A 21,380-nucleotide genomic window follows, 5' to 3' on the forward strand; every position below is an offset into this window, starting at 1 on the left:
CCAGAAAAATTCCTTTATCTATAGATTCATGTATTTAAAGTTTCAAATGAATGTTATGATTATCTAGTTAGAACTGCCTGACTGGCTGTAAAACCTCACCAAGTAATCTCTCCATCAAGCACATAACATCTGTTTGAGTAATTGCACACCTCTTACAGAGAAAACTAGTCCTGATTTAAGGGCTGCAAGTGGTGAAGTTCTGCAGGCCTTATTCAGGATTTGACTCAATGAAAAAATTGGCATATTATGCTGTCTGTTAGGTTTGAAGCAATAGAAAGATGTACCTGGCTTTAAAAATCTGTTTCAAAAATCTTTAAAGATCTGTTTCAAATCTCTATGAACAAGCTACAGATTTAAAGCAAACTAAAAGAGAATGCATCATAAGAACACCTGAGCTGAGTCTTCTCTTCTGTAAGGACACAAAAACATATCCTAATATTTTTCTTGGAATTTTTAGAGAACATTGACCAAAACAATTAAGTCAACAGGTGAATCTCTTTGGAGAAGAGAAAATAAGAAACACTTATTTAGTTTTCTGGTTTAATGATCTGTAGGAACAGTTTCCAGCCCTCTGTAAGGCTAGAGGTCTTAATTTACATATGGTAATACTTCACCTTCAGTATCTTTTTAAAGACACTAATGTCAAGAGATTTACAGCAGAGGCACTAACCTTAAGTAGTGAGATAAATTCTCTCTAATTGCCACAGGAATTCAAACTTTCATATGCTGATGAGACTTGAGGTGTTCAGGTTTGACACCAGGGTAAAATGGTCATAGAACTACTCACTTATTGACAAACACCACAAAAGCCAAAGAGAACTGTTGCAGAAATAAAGATTAACTGGCTTTCTGAACAATGTATCTGTGCCTGTGGTGGAAGCTGTACAAATATATTTGGTTGTTAAATGTGATCAAGATGCCTGATAAGCATATATAGCCAAAAAATGTCATTGTCTTAATAGATATAGGTACAATATGTTCACAGAACATATCTGGATGGGAACTTATGCTCATATGCAACTTTAAAGTACACACTGCCAGAAATAACTTGCCCTCTTTCAGACACATTAATAAATAGTAGACAAATATTTCAGAATACAATAACGTTACCAAAACATGATCGTATTGGTAATCTTGTTTTCAGTGGAAGCAAACATTAGGAATACATAAGCATTCAAACTATGGTAACTCTTCTTTTTGAAATAATTAATGTTTCCAATATTCATTTGCACCATCTGATACGAGAATAGATTTTGCTTACGTCCAGTGATGCCCTGCTATTGCTTGAATTGACTGTCACAGCTGAAGGTCATGAAGTGACTCGGTGCCAATACAAACAGATGAAGTACTGGGAAACCACTTTTTAAAAATATTACCTTAATAAAATCAAGTATAAGCTCCATGAAAAAAAAAATAAACTTTTAAAACAGAAGCATTAGACATGGCTTCTCAACTCACCTTTCAAAGTTACATCAACATAAAAAGCAATAGTAATATTTGCGCACCTGAATAAAAGAATCTAGGATTGTACTTCGGACCTTAAAAAGAGCTCAGTTCACTCCCTTGTTAGATAGAGACTTCCTGTGTTACCTTGGATAAATTGCTTGGGACAAGGTTTCTGAACGAATGTACATGTCTAAATTTGTCTAGATTTGCACTGGGGTATTTGCTACAGATTCTTGTAACTAACAGGCACTGAAAATGAATCCATATCTACTTTTAAAATTATTTCTAAGTTTGGTTTTCTTTCCTTGAGGGCTAGTCAGTGGTTGACTAAGGGTTCACAAGCCCATGAGCGTGGGCTATCATAAACAGTGCCATTCAGTATTTTTTCCCCTTTGTATTTTGATAAGTTAGTATGGTGCTCATGAAGCTTTTGAGAACTAACAGATGTGACATTCTGCTGTAGGACAGTAGACTCTGTTCCCCTGTGTAATATGAGAATAATTGTACCTTCACTAGGTGCTATCAAATAAACACAGGACACACTGTGAGACAGTCATGATGTGTCATAATGTAGAGATATTTCAGGATAGAGTTTAGATAAACAAAAGAAAACTTCCAGTTGCTTCATAAAGAATAAATGTCTGTTCTGTAACTTGCTCTCCCTATTTCCACAGCCCATCAGAGGAGAAAGAAAGAACATAGTTTAGTTCTCATACGAAAGTATAAATAAGGTAGGGGAGAAGTCCTTGCACCAAAAATTGAGATCATGTAAAGAGCTGAAATCACACAGCAAGTGTTGCTCAATACCTCCTAGAAGCTGCTCAGCATATCAGAATCAGGGGAGAATTAGTATATTTGTTTCAGACCTGGTTCTGCAAAACTAAATTAAATTAATCATCTCAACTTCTGCAGAATTAACTTGAAATCGATAGGACTAATTACACAAAAATTGCTCAGGATGGGAGGAGTTGCAGTGAGGCTCTCTAGACAATTGAAAAAGCTTTTTCCACAATGCACATCACATAACTATGATTAAGCTAATTGCTGACAGGAAGGCAAGTGTTTATCGAATGCGATGTCTCAGAAGTAATAACAAATCCCTTCATTTGAGGAGCCTGGAAAGAATACCAGGGTAAAGCAATTTAAACATATTTTTTGTAATTCTTCATAAGCAGTTGCTATAAGCAACCACCAGAGGCGAGACAATGCAAAAGGTGGTTAGTCCAGTGCTTGACTGTCACAGGTTCCATCACACATATGAGAAATTGTATTATAGTCCAAAAACAGTATTCCCAAATTTCTGCATCATAAACTTCAACATTTACACTTGTCATTTTTTCCTGCCACAGTGGTCCAGTATGATGTAACTGATGAGAATCTTTATGTTGACAAAGTAGAAAGTGCAGACTTTATGAGATTGCTTTATGCCACTTAGCAGCTTAGCTTTGCTTCGCTTTTTAGATTTAAAGAAATAATTCTTAGTACTAAAAGGCAAAAAAACATTCCATATTCAAACTATTCAACTATGGTTAGTCCATTTTAATTATTGCATATAAAAGTGTTTTATTCTTTTCCTCAATCAGACTGACAGAATCACTTAGAACATTCAACTAGAACAGTCTCAATAAAAACTAATCAAAAGCTCCTGTGAGTTTGAGCATGGGATCTGGTAAATTCAGTAACAAATATAACAGAATTCTAAACATTCATGTTTACAAAAAAAATAATTACAAAAATCTGAACAATAAGTTAATAAAGTAAAATAGTTATCTACTGTTCAGATATAAAATCCCAGCAACTTAATTTACATATTACTATGGCAGACATAACAAAATTGTGAATAATGCTATCCACTGTCATAAGTGGTACTTTGAGATTTCCAGCAGAAAACTTATATTTTAATTTTCTGTTCAAATACAGCCAAAAGTAAGAGGCAAAGCCAGCCTAATAGTAATCCAAGGTTCTGTAGGAGAAACATCAACCAGGGTCGCCGTGTCTGAATATGAGTCATTTCAGGAAGCTAAAAAAAGAATAAGACAGCAGAATGAGAGCCAGATACATTCATCTGTGGGAAAAAAAAAAGTTATGAGAAAACAAGACAAACTTAATTTAAAAAAAAGTAATTTTCAAAATGCTGAGCTTCTGACTATAGTTATTAATGTGTAGCATTTTCTGTACATTTTGACAAAGCTGATCTTGACAGCAAAATATTTAAATTAATCAAATTCTACCCACTTTGATTCTTTTACTAGCACTGACAAGCATGATAAACAAGATTCTGAAATTTGTTAACGTCTCAATATTTTGTAGTAATTTTATACAGTTGTCTGCAAGGAAATGCTTATTTAGTAAAATTAGTGATTTCCTTTTGTGGGAATAAACTAGTTGGAGTATTTTTTGCCTCAGTACTATATATAGGGTCAATCATGCTTTTTCTGAAATAACTGGCAACACTCCTATTTACTTGGGCTTTAGGAAATGTGCAAGTAGAAAGCAGGACTTCTAAAATATGCTTGAAAAAAACATGTTTAGTATTTTTCTCTGTGAGTTTAAATCATGTAATGGAGCAACACTTGTTTATAATCATAATAAAAGCTACTTGCTTTGACCTTTCACTCTACAGTGTACTTTATCAAAGGTTTAAACTAAATATGTGTCTAAACAGAGCTTGCAGAAGTGATGCCTCAGGCTCAAATTCTCTTAATATTTCTGCTTTATTCAGGGGAAACACTGATGACTGCTAATACTGTCACATCAACTCTGGAAATAAATACAGAGCAATAGTCTTGTGCTGACCTCTGGTTTTGGTTGTGTGGTTCTTTCTGTGCTTGAATAAAACTACTGAGTTCCTGTGCACTTTGGAGGCTCTTCACAGTAGCTGTAACAGCAGCAGCCACTGGGAGACAGTGGAGTGGTGCTGACCAAGGAGGTTAACAGGAGTGTTTGCTATGCTTGTCCTTCCCCCTCTCAGAGGGGGGTCTCTGGGGCTGCTGCTTCTATATTCTTCTTTCTCTCAAAGTTGGCCTGGGCTCAAAACAAAACTGTGCTGAAAAATCTGCCTTCACTTTAAAGTTTTGCCTGAAAAAGACAGGGAAATCCAAACGCCCTGGATTTTTTTTACAACAAAGCAGTGGTTTAAATTACAGTACAGAAACTTATGTAGTCATATTTGATCAGTGTTTAAAGATAATAATAAACTTTTAATCTAAAGCAAGTGTAAACACCTCAAAGTTCTGATGTAAATCAAACTCTGAACTGACAGTTTTAAGTGCTCAGAGCACACAGAGTTTTTTTTTGTATATAAGTAAAAACTGTTAATTAAGACCAAGCCTGAATCCAGGGTCCCAGTCTAGATGTTTAGTCTTTCTTATTTATCCTTATAACCTGTCTATTTTTTCCTCTTCCCCAGTGCCTGAGTGAAAAGTTCTCCATACAGGAAAATTTTCTCCTCCCACTGCAAAATTTAATTTTCATTGTTGTCAGTGACTATTTATTGCTGTCAGTGACAATTTAGGAGCTGCACACATGCACAGTAGGTTCCTAAGAGAGTTTTCAAAAGGAATTCTTAGGAAGTAGTGCCCTTTCCACATCTCATACTGATGTCTGCTCCCTCTATCTAACCCACATGCATGTAACCAACACACCAACCATTTCTACAGCCATACCTAGTGTGACATCCCTGCTTATCTGTTAAAATAAAACGGCTGCTGTCACAATATCATGGTCACCCAGCTCTCTCTGAACAAAAAAGCATGTGGTACAGCAGAGACAATGTTGTTAAAAAGCATAAACCTATTTAACTGGCAGATACAAACCACTTCATGAGTTAAGGGAATGTAGCACCACATCCAAGCTGTTGGGACCTATCACACTTGCTAATGCTTCAAGTCTGCCAGAGGCAAAAGAGGTACTGCTAATCAAGGGACTGCTCTGTTCTACTCCAGCTCATGTTATCATGAGTGAACAAAAGATAAGAAGAAATAGGAAGCAGCATGCTGAAAGAAGGCATGAGAGGCTCTCAGGCATGTACTGGCTAAAAAAGAGTTCTTACCAAGCTGGGCACATGTGGCATGGCTGCTGCACTGCAACAGTCCAGCAAATAATTTTAAAACCTACCCTCTTATCTTCAAAATCAAAAACGTTTTTTAAAATTAATCAGAGTAAACTCCAGTTTTGTACGATTTCTTGGTGAAAAATGATGGATATAAGTGATTTTATCTTTTGGTCCGTATTCAGTTTCTGAAATTATTAGTCTATGCAGCTTGCTAATGGAGTTACAATGCCATTTGTAGAAATGAAAAACCTTTAATTAACCACAGAAGTAGATTTATGCTACTTTGTCTGTGGTGGCAGTCTTACAGTGCTGTTCTGTCAACAAACCTCTGCTCACACGCCTCAGTGTTCCTCAGCGCAAAAACCAGTGAGGCTTTTCAGTTTTATTTAAATGCTATTCTGACAAGCACATGAATATGTGAAAGCCCATGAAACAAGTACTGAAAATTACAGTCAAACTTTGTGTACTACTGACTGCTTGTACACCACTGGCAGGAGCACTGATGACTGTTTGTAGATGAGTGCAGCACAGTATAGAACCTATTTCTGTGCAGAAAGTAGAAAAATACAAAAAGAATGGCTCATTTTGTCTTGAGATGTACTATAAAAACACAAAACTTTTCAGACCTTGAGATGCCTGCAGTGCTACATAAATATTTTTTAAAATAAAATAATCCCTGTGATTTTTGACACTGACAAACAGGTGAGCCACCCAATGGCAGTTCTTTTCACAAAATGCAGAGAAAGGCTGATAAGAGTCATCTTAATAAAAGGAATTGAGAGAAATAAGATCCTCCCCTCTCTCTCCCTACTTTCTTCCCTTCACATCAAGACTAAGATTATGATGACAAGCTGAGAACAAGGCAAAACATGTCCCTGTCTCTGCCTGGAACTATATTTTCTCTTGGGATTTACAGCTGGCACATTGCTTTGAAGACTCAGGGAAAAACATGGTATTGTTCTAGGAGCTTGTGGATCCTTGAGGGATGCCGATCCTACACTGAAGGAAAAATACGTGTACATCGTTCTTAGCCCCATTAGTAAAACCATGCCTAGACAGTTGGTAGGCAGCCTCACTTCCAAATTTCTCTGTTAGAACAAACTGCAACTTGGTACACAGTGTTCTTGTCTGTTATTTACTACCTCAGTCAGGACTGTTGACACATCCACAATCCTTTGGCTGCTCTGTCTTAAGCTCTTAGATGAACTTTATGTTCATTTTACTTTAGTTACAATAGCAAAAACAGACTAAAATACTACCAAGGTCTAAGATCAATTACTGTAAGTAGAATTTTAAATAGGTCATAATACTGGAATGGCATATCAGGTTTAAAGTATGATGCCTGAACCTGGTAAAGAGCATCTCAGGCATGAAGTGGTAATGAACACAAGGGAGACACAGAGAGCCTTGGGAAAAAAACAAAGTCATAATTTATGAAGAGGCTTCTATTTTTCTCCCTCTTGATCTACTCACACAAAATATTCCATCTTTGTGGAGGAGCTTGCAAGGAACTTTACATCAACACATGATGGTTAAAGACCCATGTGACAAAGGTGGTCAGGCATTTAACTTCTGCATTGCTACAAGTGTAACTGTTATCCACCTCTTCAATAAATTATGTGGCCTGAGGCATCTACTATGAGCTATGATTGCTCCACATTTTTGCTCAGACCTTCGTCCTACCCTGGATCTTCACACTTTATTTTTCTATAGACGATCATTACTATTGAACTGGGTGTATGAAAAATATTGGTCAACTATAAAAAGTTGAGGTAATCTGAAAGCTTTTTTATTACTTAAGATCTAATTGAAACTTCCCTAGGACAAAAAGGAAGTGTTCAGGATAAGCATCTTACATTTTAGTTCTGAAACTGCAAGTTTTCATTGAAACCAAGAGTGAAAAATATATAAAGAAAAGGGCAGAAAATGAAAAAAAAAAGTTTTTTCAAGCTATTGAAACCCCTGAAAGTTCAAATATATGTTTTATTAAATAACTTAAAATACACTGTTTGAAAGTCTTTAAAAGAGTTTTTTTTAAAGACTCTAAAATTCCATTATGTCTTTCTCTTATTTTAGTCTCTTAATGGTCTTTATTTCCCCTGTTCATTATAACGGCACCTAGCATGAGAGTGACACAGAAGAATAACAGATTACTTTTTTTAAGCACTGTACACACACAGGACAGACAACATGCTCTTCCCCAAGAAGCTCTTTTTGTCTCCAAGTTCATCCCCCTGCATTTGTCTGACACTCATCTATGATGTGGCTATGCTATGAAGAAAATATAAAAATAGACTGAAATTCTCACCATTTCTGCTAAAGATAAATACAAGAACATTCCAGCTGTAATAGTAAAGATCCAGTTTTGAATGGATGGGTCAGTCGATAGAGAAAGGCCAATATAAAGTCCTAAGAATGCTGTTAGTGCACTTATAAAATTCATCAAAATTGCAATCTTCGTTGGGAGCCCTGTACTTAGCAGCACAGCGAAATCTCCTGCACAGAGAAGAAGAACATTTATTATTTAGCTGATAAAAGTATTTTTAAGACTCTTGGTAATAAAATATGAAGGAAAATAATTAAGATATGTACAAAGATAGTGAATGATGGATACCTGCCTTTAGAATTCCGTAGAATTAGTTATAAACTTGTCCTGTATGAAATAAAAATCTCAAAACAACAAGGAAGTCATATTGACTTGTACTTGTTTAGCTGTTCCTAAAGATAGCATACAGTATTGAGGAGTGGCTTTCTGTTAGTTCTCTATGTTCTGTGACATTTCCAGCTTGGGTACATGCAAAAGTGGAGTCACATGGTTTCCCAGAGTTTCTAAATCTTTCTCCACTGGGAACTTGCCAGTTCAAATCATGTGGGTATATTTGCAGCATGGTCTTTAAGTGTTTTACAGGTGCTGCAAGTCAGAGTAATCTATGCCAGTCTGACCCCAGTTTGAGTTTAATCCCACTGATTTCAGTCCTAATCACTTGGAGTAAGTTGTACATCAGAACCCCATCACACATTTTTCTTCTCAAATGAAAGATTTCATAACAGGCCAAAACTAGAATATTTGAAAATTTTTGCTCCATGACTGTAAAAATGTCACTTTGACACTGGGGCACTACTGCCCCAGAATTAAGAAGGTATCTTTGGAGGTTAACTGTCAAGTATTTAAATTTGCTTTGCTACGCAAACAAGAGTTATCAGTTTTACAGCAATCCTCCATCCCATGTTTTTGTCTGGAGGAGTTTTCTACATAGTACATGAAATCTTCAGTCATTTAATGATAGAAATGAGAACCTGCAGTTCTCAAATCAAACTTCACAATTCATAAACAATCATCAACACAATGTCAGGAGCAGCTTCAGTCATGCTGGAAGTTTTACCAGAAAAAGTCAATCAAGGGCAGTAATACAACAGAACAATCCTCTTGTCCTGTCCAATAGTAAAATTAGCAGCAGGGATGAGGGTAGCAAGAGGAATACTTGATTAAATAGCTCTGCTGCATATTGAAATTCTTGGACAGCCTGTTGTGTCAGGCATGGCCATTACACACCTGGGGCCTGCTTACAGTTTATTATTTTTTGTGTCTGTACACATAAGAACAACAGGTCACTCCTGACCTGAGGTTATTTGCATTTGGAGAAGGTTAAATGGGAAGGCATCCAGTAAAGAGTGCAGAAGCCTCCTCTGGTTTTTGTGAAGGGCAAAGTATCAGTCTCACATTGTAACGCTGTAATTCGTGATGTTGTAAGCAAGAATTCCCACAAATGTCATACAGGAAAGAAAATTTTGGGAAACTTGGATAAACAAAGTCAATCAGGGAAAAATACAAACATATACTTCTTACCCATTTCATGAGGAATTTCATGGCATAAAATAGCAACAGTCGTTGTCACACCTGTTTCTGTTGAGGATGAGAATGCTGCTCCTATTACCAAGCCATCAGCAAAATTGTGCAGACTGTCGCCCACCAGAACCATTATTGCTAACAAGCTGATTTTTTTACCTCAAAAAAGAAAAACAAACAAACAAACAGATAAAAAGCCCAGTATTAACCCAAAGAGATATTGCCAGTTTTGTTATGTTACAAAAGATTTGGAGTTTTTGGTGACTTTGCATATAACATTACAAAAAAGTAATAATAATCAGAGGGAAATAGTGTTTATCTTATTTGTCCTTGTTATTGCACTTCCTTCAATACATTTGAAGCAAAAAAAAAAAAAAAAAGTATTCCAGAACAATTCAAAATGAGATGCAAATACCAAGAAATAACTTCCTTATTCTTACTAGGTCAACTATATGACAAAAAATTAGGTTTGTGTCCCATCTAATGAAGCATCCTAAGGCTCTTGATTAATCTTTATTTTATGAAATTCACACAAGTTTTCTAGTTGTTATTTGGATTTCTTCCACCATTGCTCACAGAATTGCAGAGCTATAGTGAAGATGAATATTCAGTCTCACGCAGCTGATTGTTTTAATCCTGTAAATCTTGCTACTACTGAGTAGTATTTGCAGGGTCTGCTTTTTTATGCAATTGTATTACAGTGAAATATAGAAATGAAAGACAACAAGCCTCAGAGTATAACTTATAGCGCAGGGTTACAGCATGCTTATATCCAACATTTGTTCCAATCAATTAATGGCTGTTATGCTCATAGTACTCCTATCTGGAGCACTACTCATGGGTCCAGATGGCTGTTTGTCTTTCCCAAGCTACCCTGTGACCTTGTTTTAGTGTGGAACAGTATACTGGGTGTTCATGGCATCATGTCACCCGACATGAGTGGAAAGGTGCCACGAGTGATGCAAGTACTGAAATCAAGCGAGGAAATTAGGGATAGTGTCTCTGCCCAGCCTGTAACAGAGACAGCTGGGTGGAATGCTGAACAGATTCCCAGGGAGGCAGTTTATCTCTTCAAGAAGCAGCAAGGCTCCATATAGGTTCAATGTCTAAACTTAGCAACACACAATTGGCTGCCCCATCCTGTATTTTTTTTTCATTCATTTAATCCACAGTCTTACAGTCAGGGCTGCCTAATCTCTGCCAAGAAACTCATCCAGCTTCCCTCTACACAGAATGGACAGAGCACTTTGAAAAGGGTTTGTTTTGTGCCTGGAGGAGCAGAGTCGTGATTTGGGCCCTAAATATGTATTTTTCTGACTTTTGGTGACCCCCCATAGACATAGTATGACAGACTAAGGAGCAAATGTCAAGCTGCACCAATCTGTCTAAATACAGTTATTACCAGATCTCACTCCAGTAATGTTTCTCTGAGATGACCATTTTATAGTGATGGGGGAGATATTTTTCTCACAGAAACTGGCTAGAACTGAAGTATTCAGACTATCATAAAAAACACACAGAGCACATAAAAGCCTAACAGCCGTATTCAGAAAATCCTCCCTGGCTGTCTGGGAGCTCTGTGGGTTCAGAAAAATTGGCAGGCTTGTTAGATTTTCCTGCCAGCTTACAGAGCAGGACGTGGATGTCCCCAGTTTGCACAGTACTTTCTAAACACTATGGGCAGTTTATAATCAATAGTGCAGAGCATGAATTACATAGAAATAATAGATTGCTGCCTTGCATTAAGTTTGTGATTTGTAATAAGCACTGGCCAGGATGAATTCATGGCCTGCTCTGAGGCCTTATTAGTCTGTTTTGTTCAAGTATCTGATTGCTGGAGAAGATACACCATGATTACTGGAATTCATTCCAGGATGTTTTAATATAACATAGGGATCAGGTTAACATTGTGGAGCAATTACAGCTATAAGCTTTCTGAACTTACTTGACAGAAAGTTAAGAAGATGCATGTATAAACAAATCTGTATGTTTATCTTACTTTACTTTCAGCCTATTTTAAAGCGACTTGGTTACTGGCAATTATCTCACTGCATTATATTCCAACACAAACGATTAACTATTAACTTAGTACCTTAACTTTTTCTACAAAGCCTCTTCTTCTCCAGCAATCTTACTTTTTTTCTTTGCTTAAATAGGGGATCAGAACTCATAGCAAATTCTATTCTATAATTTTCATAAAATTAATGGGTACAGGACTTCAACCATATACTACACTTTTAAAGTTTAGAATAAGAGTTTAAAGCAAACATTTATCCATAAATAGATATTTGCCAATGTTTTCCTGATAACACAGAAAAAATATTTCTAGTCAATGTAAAGTGTCACAAAGTACAACAAATAGAAAATGCTACTGTTTGGTCTTCTCTGGTATTGATAGAACATGTATGGATAAATGCAGAGAGGGCCAGTCAGACATCTTTTTATTTAGAAAGTTTCTTGCTTTCTAAGTTACTCCCTGACTCTCTATGCGATTGACCCTTTTTGCAGTCCTATTTGACAGGCATTTACAGTGAAGCTTTGCAGTTCTGGCTTCTTTCTTAGACCTGCAGATTCCATTCAGTTTTGGGAAAGAAGCACCTCACTCAGTATCAAGGTACCCAGGTATGTTTAAAAGAACTGTAATGAAACTAAATTTTTGCAATTATGTATTTCTCCCCCCCAAAAAAAAAAAAACAGCAAATTACCTTCCACCCTTCTAAGGTTTCATTTATGGAAGTAAGACTGAGGTATGAGAAAAAATTAAACTAAACAAAGATTACTTAGACACTATCCCAAATTTAGTAACTTGGAACAAATAACATTGAGATCACTAGAAATTGTTGTTGCTTAGCAGGTTATGATGATTGAACCAAACAGAAACATCTAGAGATGAACCATGTAGTCACATTTAAACTGGCACTGGACTGTGTATACTGGAGAGGTGAACAAGAAGAAATGAAAATCCAGATTTCTAATGCTTCAGAAATAGAAATGAAATCCACAAGAACAGAAGAGAACATTAAGAACCTAGAAGAAGATAATGACACAATTAAATAAATCAAACTGATGACCTGAGATCACAAAATAAAGGGGAGCTAATTATAGTAAAGAAACTGAGTTCAATTAAAATATGATTCCATCACTTGAATGACTGCAACTCTACTGAATTCACCAAGGTCACAAAGTACAGTAAAAGGTAAAATTTGGTTTATACTCTATTTTCATATTTTTACTAAGCAGTAAAAAACCACATAAGGCAGGAGTTATCAAAGTGCTCGGAAGCAAACAAATTACTCTAAAACTGAGAGCCATCATGGGGCTGTAATTCCATACCTGTGATAAATCATTACTGCTTTAAAGAGTCTATTGCTTTACTGTGTAAGAGAAGAAGGATGCAGAATTATATTAGCACAGAAAGCCTACAAAAAATGTTTCACCACTTTCAGAAATAAAAGCCTGAGCTAAGTTTAAAATTAAAAAATATGACTTGTATTAATTTTTGACTATTTCCCTTTAAGCAAAGACTTTAGGAAAATAGATTGCAACAGTGAGACAGCAAATACTAAAGCAAGGACAGCGTGAGATTAACGAACTTCACAATTACAGGGTTGGCAGCTGAGAAGGTCTTTAAGCAGAGATTAAATTATGTAGCCAGGCGCCATCAGATGTGATGATGTGTCACACAGCAAACACAGAGCTAAGCCAGCTGCACACTTTCAACTCCATTTTAGATCTGAAGGATTTTCCTGTCTTGTATAGTCTTTTTATTGATACTAACTTTTTTTGCTGATCACCTTGCTGTCTGGAGGAACTTCAGCAGGTTCAGAATCTTCCGGGCTTCTCTAGTTAAAAGCAAAGATAAGGGGTCAATGTTAAGAGTGTCTTCCAGCTGCTGCCATAAATACAGGAAAATATCAACAAAGTTCAAGATATTTGAATTAAAGATAGTCAGTGGTTATTTGCACAGATGTCATTAGAATAATTTACTGGCCACTGGCAGTGTGATTGGTACTGCAGAAACACATAAAAAGGAAATCTACCTCTCCCAGAGAGTGTTAAGTCTAATTCAGGTAGGAAGAAATACATGCATAGGCATTGCTGTAACCCAAGAAAGCCACACTTCTGCTTGAATACACAAAAATCTGTGCCAAAGACTAGAAGGGACATTATAATTAAAATTGCATGTTTTGATTTTGTCATGACTGGATAACTGTATCTTCCTGGAGAATGTGTCCATAGAATTTCCAGGGAAAAAGAGGTAGAGTCTTTTAGGTACTCATATTCTTCACAGTTTCTCCGTGAAAACACAAGACTAAAAAATATGATCATCAATAGGTTTCATCCCCTTTCAAAATATAGGGGTTTTTCTTCAGGGTGGTGCAGCCTCCAGTGTCTTGTGTCTTGGCTTTTAGCAAGGGCTTCATCTCAGGACCAGGCAACACTGGCTGGGCATAGCAGCACTTGAGTGTACTCCATGGTGAAATTTACCCTTACTTCAAGTGAAGAAAGAGAAAGTGACTTCCTGCTTATCCTAGAGAGATAAATTGATGCACCAGCCCTAACATTTAATTAATAGATATTGCAACTGTTGGGAGATAAGGGAGAACATGAATAATCTCTCACTGTCACTACCTCCTTGGGGCTTTGCTTTCTGATGGAAGAAATTATTAGAAATTCATGTGAGGGGGAGAGAAACCAAAAAACTTGTTTGTTTGAAACTAGAAAGACTCAGTTTTAAATTCTGAGGGCTTTTTTCCCAAAAAAAGTGCGTTAAAACCTGTTATGGCAGCCAGCAGAGTCAACAACAGCACAAGAGCTCTGTGTTAGGGACAGCAGCCACCACTCCAAAAAAGTGTACCAGAGATGTGCACTGGCTAGAAAATAGGATATGTTTATTGGTTGGTCTTAGCTTGGTTGTGATGAATGATATGTTCTGTAGAAGAATGAGGAGAGAAGGAAAAAGAATTGTTTCTCATATTCTACATTTTAAAGGAAACATAAATGTCTCTAGTTCCCATGATTGCAGCCAGTCATATGAATTCCAGTAATTGTTCCACTTCTCCTATATTTATTCACATGCCACTTCTTTGAACTGTGAGTCAAATCTGCAAGACTAATTACTGATCTGAAGGATTTATAAGTTTTTCTTAGTCAACCAGTGTTTGTCTTAGTATTACTCACATGATTCTTAAAAATTGGCTGCTCTTGTGCAAACCAGCTCAGCCAGGCTAATTCTATATAGATATTGTGATCTATATAGAACTATGGGGTGGATCTTGCATCTGAGGGGAACAACATGTTCATTTATTATCATAAACAGGAAGCTTTGACATGTCTCACAAAATAGTACACATGCTTCACTCCTCTGTTGATCTGGTTTTTATTGAGAGTCTTCCAACTGTGTTTTAGAGATTAGTGGTGACTCATGAGGCTCTTGCCCATCACAACTACATTAGTAAAATGGAGTTCACCTGTGCATGGAGATACTGGATATAAACTGAAGATATTTATTGAAAGAAAGAAAAAAACAGAGTAAAATTTATGACTCAATTTAATTTGCAAATATTTATCTGTCTGGATACTATCCACAGACAAGTCTAAATGTATGTAACTTCTTATAGGTAAGCACCATTCCCAGATATCTAAAGTGTTTACATTACTCTTCAAATCTGTGGAAAAATGCCCAAGAACAGTCCAGGATTTAATCTGTTCACTAATTATGCACTTAACTCTCATTGCAGGAAGTTCCAAAGTATTTCCTAAGGTAGAGTCTGACTTTACATATGATCAATGTATAAAAAGAAGGGAGAAGGAAAATCTTCAAGAATTTTATCAACAAAATGTATAACAATACAGGAAGCGTATTGTTATATCAATCTGATCCACACTTAAGAAAACTTGTTGTAAAATATCTCTTCTTGATATATCTGTGAAAGTTAATTGTGAACTTCAAATTCTAGAGATTCTTGACAATCATGTCAAGTAATAAACAACAAATCAATAAAGAGTGAAAAATAATACTGATTTATTACATTCATTTTGTTCATTTCTTTAGAGGAACAGAGAAAGAAGGATTTTAATTCAGGGAATTATGTCATATTGGTAACCTACCAATTGTATGGTTGAAGTAGATTTGCCTCTGCCTGAATGTTCATTTAATTCAGACTCCACTGGAAGATCATGGGAATGTCTCCAGTGCCCATTAACTAAAGAAAGGCCCTGCTGAATGAAGATGCTTTGAAATTAGTTCTGAAACCCAATGAACACAGGTGCAGCATCTCTCAGTCTTTTGTGAAAATCTAGCATTTTTTATGATTTGCTTTTTCCAAACAAAATCTGCTGAAAAAGATCACTGTCTGGCATCAACATTTCCTTAAATGTTAAAAAAACCTGAAAAAAAAACCCTGAAAAGCGAATCAGATACATCAGTGACAATCACAAAGGTTTGGTAAAGCTTAATTTATTTTAAAAATCAATTTCAAATTTTAAGCTGAGATAGATATAAAAATTAACTCTGAGGATTCATCTCGTTCTCAGTAGAAAAAGTTTAAAAATTGGTGGGATGATGATAAAACCCTTCTCTCAAACAAGGAACGAAAAGGACTCCTTTTTACCAAGCAAATAAAATATCACCATCATCAAAATACTCTCATTCTATTAATCTCACATTATATTCTTATGGGTCACTCAGAGGTAGGGAGTCATCGAGGCCTAAATCAGGCCAGTCTTCACACACTCTGTAAACAGAACAAGCAAAGGTTTCTCCTTCTTAAGTGACATTAGGATTGTCTCATGCTGAGAAACTTAATGAGCCATCACATTTTGTGCTACATTCTATCCTTGTGCATATTCATATTTTCAGGCTCCGGCCATACTGAAATAAAGTAATACAATTACTGTAAGCCTGGCTGTAGCAAGGAGATCTTATTAATAAAAATTGGGTCCTACTGGCTGCAACACACATATTAGATTTTCACACCACTGGGATAGGGATCAAAAACAATTTGGAAATTTTAAGAGATCATTCTTGAAAATATCTTATGCTTGCATCTATCTTTCCATTGCATCTTTCTCCTCTTCAAACAGAGCCTAGAGCAAACAACAGTCACTGCTATTTCATATGGATGCACACTTTTCACCTGCTCCAGTGTGACTCATGAATGCAGCCTTATGGAACATGTTTGTTTAACTGTTCCCTTTCTGGAATTATAAATACATGAAACACGGTCATGAAGCAAGTACAATCCACAGAGCAAAGCAAAATAGAAACTGATGGTCAATCTGGTAGGAGCACTTTGAAAAGCAATTATCAATGCTTCATTTAACCCACGGAAATGATAATTAATTTCCACAACCAGTTTAACATTCTGTGCACTGCAAAATCTCAAAATACAAGAGTTTTTTTTAAAGGGTGAATTGTACAAAGCTTTACCTTGTCACGAGGTGTTACCAAAAGAAAGAAACACTTTTCTATCAGAAAAAATCCATGAATTCCTCCAATTATTCCCAAAAGTTTCCAAATATATTCTTTTCCCTCATAGAAATGTTCTACATCTTGTGCTTCATGTTTATGCAAACCAAGAGTCTAAAATAAAAGAGATAAAGTTAAAAAAATTAAAATGGCAATGTTTTATTTTTTGCTACAGCAAGCCATAATGCATTAATTCATTTTATTCTCAGAATTTTATTTTCCCAGTTCTGTCAGAGTAAAATTGTGTTTTGAAATAATCAGCTGAATAATAGAAGATGAAATTAATCATGAGGAGCACAGCTACACTTCTTCATCTCTCAGTGGTGAAAGGAACATTATTTTTAGGGACAGTTTTATGAAATCACCCTTTATATAAACAAGATATATTTTGTTTGCAATATATTGATGCTAAAATTCTATAAAAATTACTTGCATTATCTTAATATGCAAACTTCATATCAAAAATAGATAAGGAGCTACTGGAGAGTCCAGCAGAGGCCACAGAGATGTTTAGGGGACTGGAGCATCTCTCTTATGAGGAGAGGCTGCTGGAACTGGGCCTGTTCCGTCTAGAGAAGAGAAGTCTGAGAGGGGATCTCATTAATGCATATAAATATCTCAAAGGTGGGTGCCAAGAGGGTGGTGCCAGGCTCTTTTCAGTGGTTCCCAACGACAGGGTGAAGAGAAATGGCCATAAACTAAAACACAAGAAGTTCCAACTCAACATGAAGTAGAACTTCTTTACACTGAGGGTGGCAGAGCACTGGCATGGGCTGCACAGGGTGGTTGTGGACTCTCCCTCTCTGGAGACATTAAAAACACCTCAATGTATTCCTTTGGAACCTGCTCTAGCTTATCCTGCCTTGGCAGTGGGTTGGACTAGATGATCTGCAGGCGTCCCTTCCAACTCTAACTATTCTGTAGTTCTGTAACTCTGCAATTCTGTGAAAATAATGCATAAATTAATTAATGCATAATTAATGCAATCATGCATTTCTGTTGGTGGATATGCTTCCTTCTTTTCCCTAGTGTCACAGCACAGCAGCCCTCCTTTGCTCTGAAAGTGAGAGCTCTAAAGGCTACTGGATACATCACTTAAAACTGGCAAAGGAGAATACTTTCACACTTAAAAGGTGTTGTTGAAAGAAATGCATTTGTCTCACATTCAGTGAGAATTGCCTTCCTTAAACCACTCTCCCAGTTTTGCTTCCAGAGATGATGCATTAAACATAAAGAAAATTTTAACCAGAATCTGAAGCTGCAAAGATCTCTTTCTGTGACCACTGGAAGTCTACTCATAACATCTGTGTCATATCAGAGGAGACAGTTAAAAATAATGAATACACAATAGAAAATTTGGTTCTGTTTTGCCTTTCATCCCGTTCTTAAAATTTAGATAATGAATTTAGGAAAAGATCATGCTACCCATTTTATTACAGTTCTAGGCATCAGGATTAATTAGGCTGATAGTGCCTGGTTCTCTGGAACAATCTGTGGAGGGGACTGTGAATGTCTCATACAACTTTGGAACAATTTTTGTTAAAATCTGTTACAGAATCTGCCTCATGAAATAAATTAATACCCATCTAGAATGTGCCTTGCACAGGACTTGTGGAGTTTCTGAATTTTTTTTTTTTAAATAGGAACCTTTCTTTCTTTGAATTCATCAATCATGGATTTCTACTTATTATTATTTTTAATCTCTCTCTGAGCTACAGAGTGCAAATGTAATTGAGGTGTTGGGGGAATTTCATGGAAAGCTTTATTTATGACCTGATGAGCATTATCCAGGTTTAAACGAAACCTTTCTGTTCATATATTTCAACATTTTAAAAAGCACAGAAGTGTCTATTACTTACCTGAGGAATAAGATGCAGCAATGCATCTCCAGAAAGGGTTCCAACAGCCAAACCGACAAACAGCTGTAAAATGAGTGTATAGATTTCTTGACAGGAGTTAAATAAAATGAGAGTTGTACCAAACATAGATCCAATAGTAATAAGTAAAACAGCAACAGTGCTGTAACCATATTCTGTAGGGGAAAACAAATGAAACAAAACAAGGGCACCTTTAATCATCCAATGTTTGTATTTGTATTTGAGTATTTTTTTGTATTCATAATTGTTGTTGAGGATATTTATTCATACCTCTTTGTACAAGCACTCAGGAGAAGTGATTCGTTGTGACACTATCTGATTTCAGCTGGGATTGGGTTAATTTTCTCCCCAGTACCTGGTACAGTGCAGTGTTTTGGATGCAGGATGAGAATTATGTTGACTACACACTGATGTTTTGGTTGTTGCTAAGCTGTGCTTAGCCTGAGCCAAGGACTTCAGTATCTCATGCTCTGAAAGTGAGGAGCTGCACAAGAATCTGCGGAGGTGGGGGAGGAACACCTCTGGGACAGCTGACCAAACTGTCCCAAGGGCTATTCCACACCACAGAACATCATGCCCAGAGTAGAAGCCGTGAGGAAATGGCCAGGAGGGGCTGATTGCTGCTCAGGGGTGAGCTGGGCATCAGTCAGCAGGTGGTAAGCAATAGTGTTGCACATCACTTGTTTATCTTGGGGTTTATTTCCCTCTCTCTTTTTTTTTTTTTTTTGTAATCTTCCTTTCCATTACTAATTGCAGTAGTAGGAGGAGTAGCATGAATTGTATATTTTACTTTATCTCAATTATTAAACTGATGATAGCTCAACTGATGGGTTTTACTTTGTCCAGTTCTCCTCCCCAGTCCCTGTGGAGGGAGGCAGTGAAGGGTGGGTGAGTGGCTGCTTCATATTTAGCTTCTGTCTGGGGTTAAGCCACAACAGCTGCATAGATTTTTCTAGTCATGTGTGAACAGATGACAGAATTAGAAACCCAGAAAACATTCATTTTTTCAGGCTTTACATGTAATAGTCTGGTACTTCCAAATTTCAGACCTCAAGAGCTAAACAGACTGTGGCTATGCAAATCAGAGTCACTCAGAGCAGCACAGTGAACACTGCTCTGCATTTGCTTCCTCTATTAAAAGATTTATGCTTGAGATTCTATGTTCTCACGTGTCACACCTATGTATTTTTACAGTCAACATCACATTTTTAACCAAATCATTTTCTGTAAAAAACAAAGGCCTAAAATCTCAAATAAATGTAGTGATCTAATTTAGGTTCTAAGCATAAACATTTGGGTCCAAATTATATTTAAAAATATGCTGTGGAAATGTATCCCTTCAGTTAATACACCAGGACCACCAGCCTATTTTTCCCAGATTACTGGGATGTTTTTGAATGTTAGCCTTATAATTCCTCAGAATTACACACTGCTCACATTTCTAACCTTTTGCACAACATGAATCCTGATTAATTTCTATGGAAGTCTTATAATGGGAGGTAAAACACTGATGAGAAACACACGTAAAGGAATTAATGCCAAAATATTTAAAACTGTCATTTAACATTTCAAACTTCAATAGCACTGCAAGTGCTTAGCGCCTCATAAAATCAGACAGCTAATTTCACAGACTGCACATCCAAATACAAGAGTATAGTAGATCTATATGGAATGTCAGGCCTTGGTGACTTAGCCAAAACTGCACAGCCCATCAGTAAAATAGAGTTCACAGTAAGACTAATGAGCCTATGCTCAGGTCACTGGGTCACACATAGGTCAAACATGGAGTCCTTTATCTGTATCAAGACAGCAGAAGTGTCCCTGTGGTCATGGAAACCTTCCTTTGTCAAAAAGCACAGGGAAAGGGCTGCAGAAAGGGCTCTTATTAATTCCATTCTGCACTTGCATAGTTCAATTTTTCTCATCTCTCACCTTTATGAGATCAGTAAAATGTCATTGATTGGGCTGATGGCTTTAGACTTGGAAGAATCCCACTTAACAGTGAATTTTTTATGAACCTTGTATGTGCCCTGGGTAAGTTCCTTTCTTTTCTTTCTTTGTCCCTTGATTCCTGATCTAAAAAATGGTCATATCTGTGTAGCACAGAAAAGATCAAAGCAGTAAAGACTGCAAGGTGCTCAGGTAACGAGCAGAGATATAAGATAAGAAAGAAGGACTGCTGCCTATTGAAGACCCATTTCCTATTCTATATGTCTCTACTATAATAATTCTTGGGATATCCATGAGTATTGTCCCGTGCTTTTTACTTCTGGGATATTCACATGTGTCCTTTCATGCTTTTTAATTCATGTGCTATTCCATAAGGATCATTGGGCAGCAGGATGTGGGGAAAACTTACTAGCTCCAAAAAGATCCAGTCATCTAAAGCTTACCATGTAGATATTAGGATAAAGGTATTGAAGACATTGATTTGTAGCCTAAAATGAAGCAGGCAATTATGATTAGATGTCTATTCTTTTTTGGTCATTTCCGACTCCCAAATTCCCCACCAAAATTAATGTCTCTGTTATTACACCAGCACACCTTGATTTGTAACCCAGATATCATTGGCTTAAAGTAAGAAAAAAACCCAAAAAACACATTAGGAAGCCCTATTTCTGATTCAGCTGACCCTGAATATGAGTCAGTTAAGATCCAGATTTTCCTTTTATAAGGTGGACTAAG

The 21,380-nt window shown here is 36.6% G+C and overlaps 1 protein-coding gene across 3 annotated transcripts in view; it reads right to left on the minus strand.

Moving 5' to 3' along the window:
- Positions 1–2,819: 2,819 nt before the first annotated feature.
- The window catches only part of SLC39A12 (solute carrier family 39 member 12), a 33,771-nt gene continuing 15,210 nt past the window's right edge, over positions 2,820–21,380 (minus strand). The window contains exons 6-12 of one of the 3 annotated variants that reach the window (XM_030971594.1): positions 18,678–18,850; positions 16,780–16,932; positions 15,459–15,569; positions 13,126–13,189; positions 9,348–9,506; positions 7,809–7,996; positions 2,866–3,466 (exon numbers count right to left, since the gene is read on the minus strand). In XM_030971594.1, coding sequence (XP_030827454.1) covers positions 3,338–3,466; positions 7,809–7,996; positions 9,348–9,506; positions 13,126–13,189; positions 15,459–15,569; positions 16,780–16,932; positions 18,678–18,850 — 977 coding nt within the window. In that variant the 3' untranslated portion in view covers positions 2,866–3,337. Of the gene's footprint in view, positions 3,467–7,808; positions 7,997–9,347; positions 9,507–13,125; positions 13,190–15,458; positions 15,570–16,779; positions 16,933–18,677; positions 18,851–21,380 lie in introns of all 3 variants that reach the window. The other 2 variants (XM_030971595.1, XM_030971596.1) reach the window with 2 other exon arrangements.

Source organism: Camarhynchus parvulus, chromosome 2 (assembly GCF_901933205.1).
Source record: "Camarhynchus parvulus chromosome 2, STF_HiC, whole genome shotgun sequence".
Lineage (NCBI taxonomy): Eukaryota > Metazoa > Chordata > Aves > Passeriformes > Thraupidae > Camarhynchus > Camarhynchus parvulus.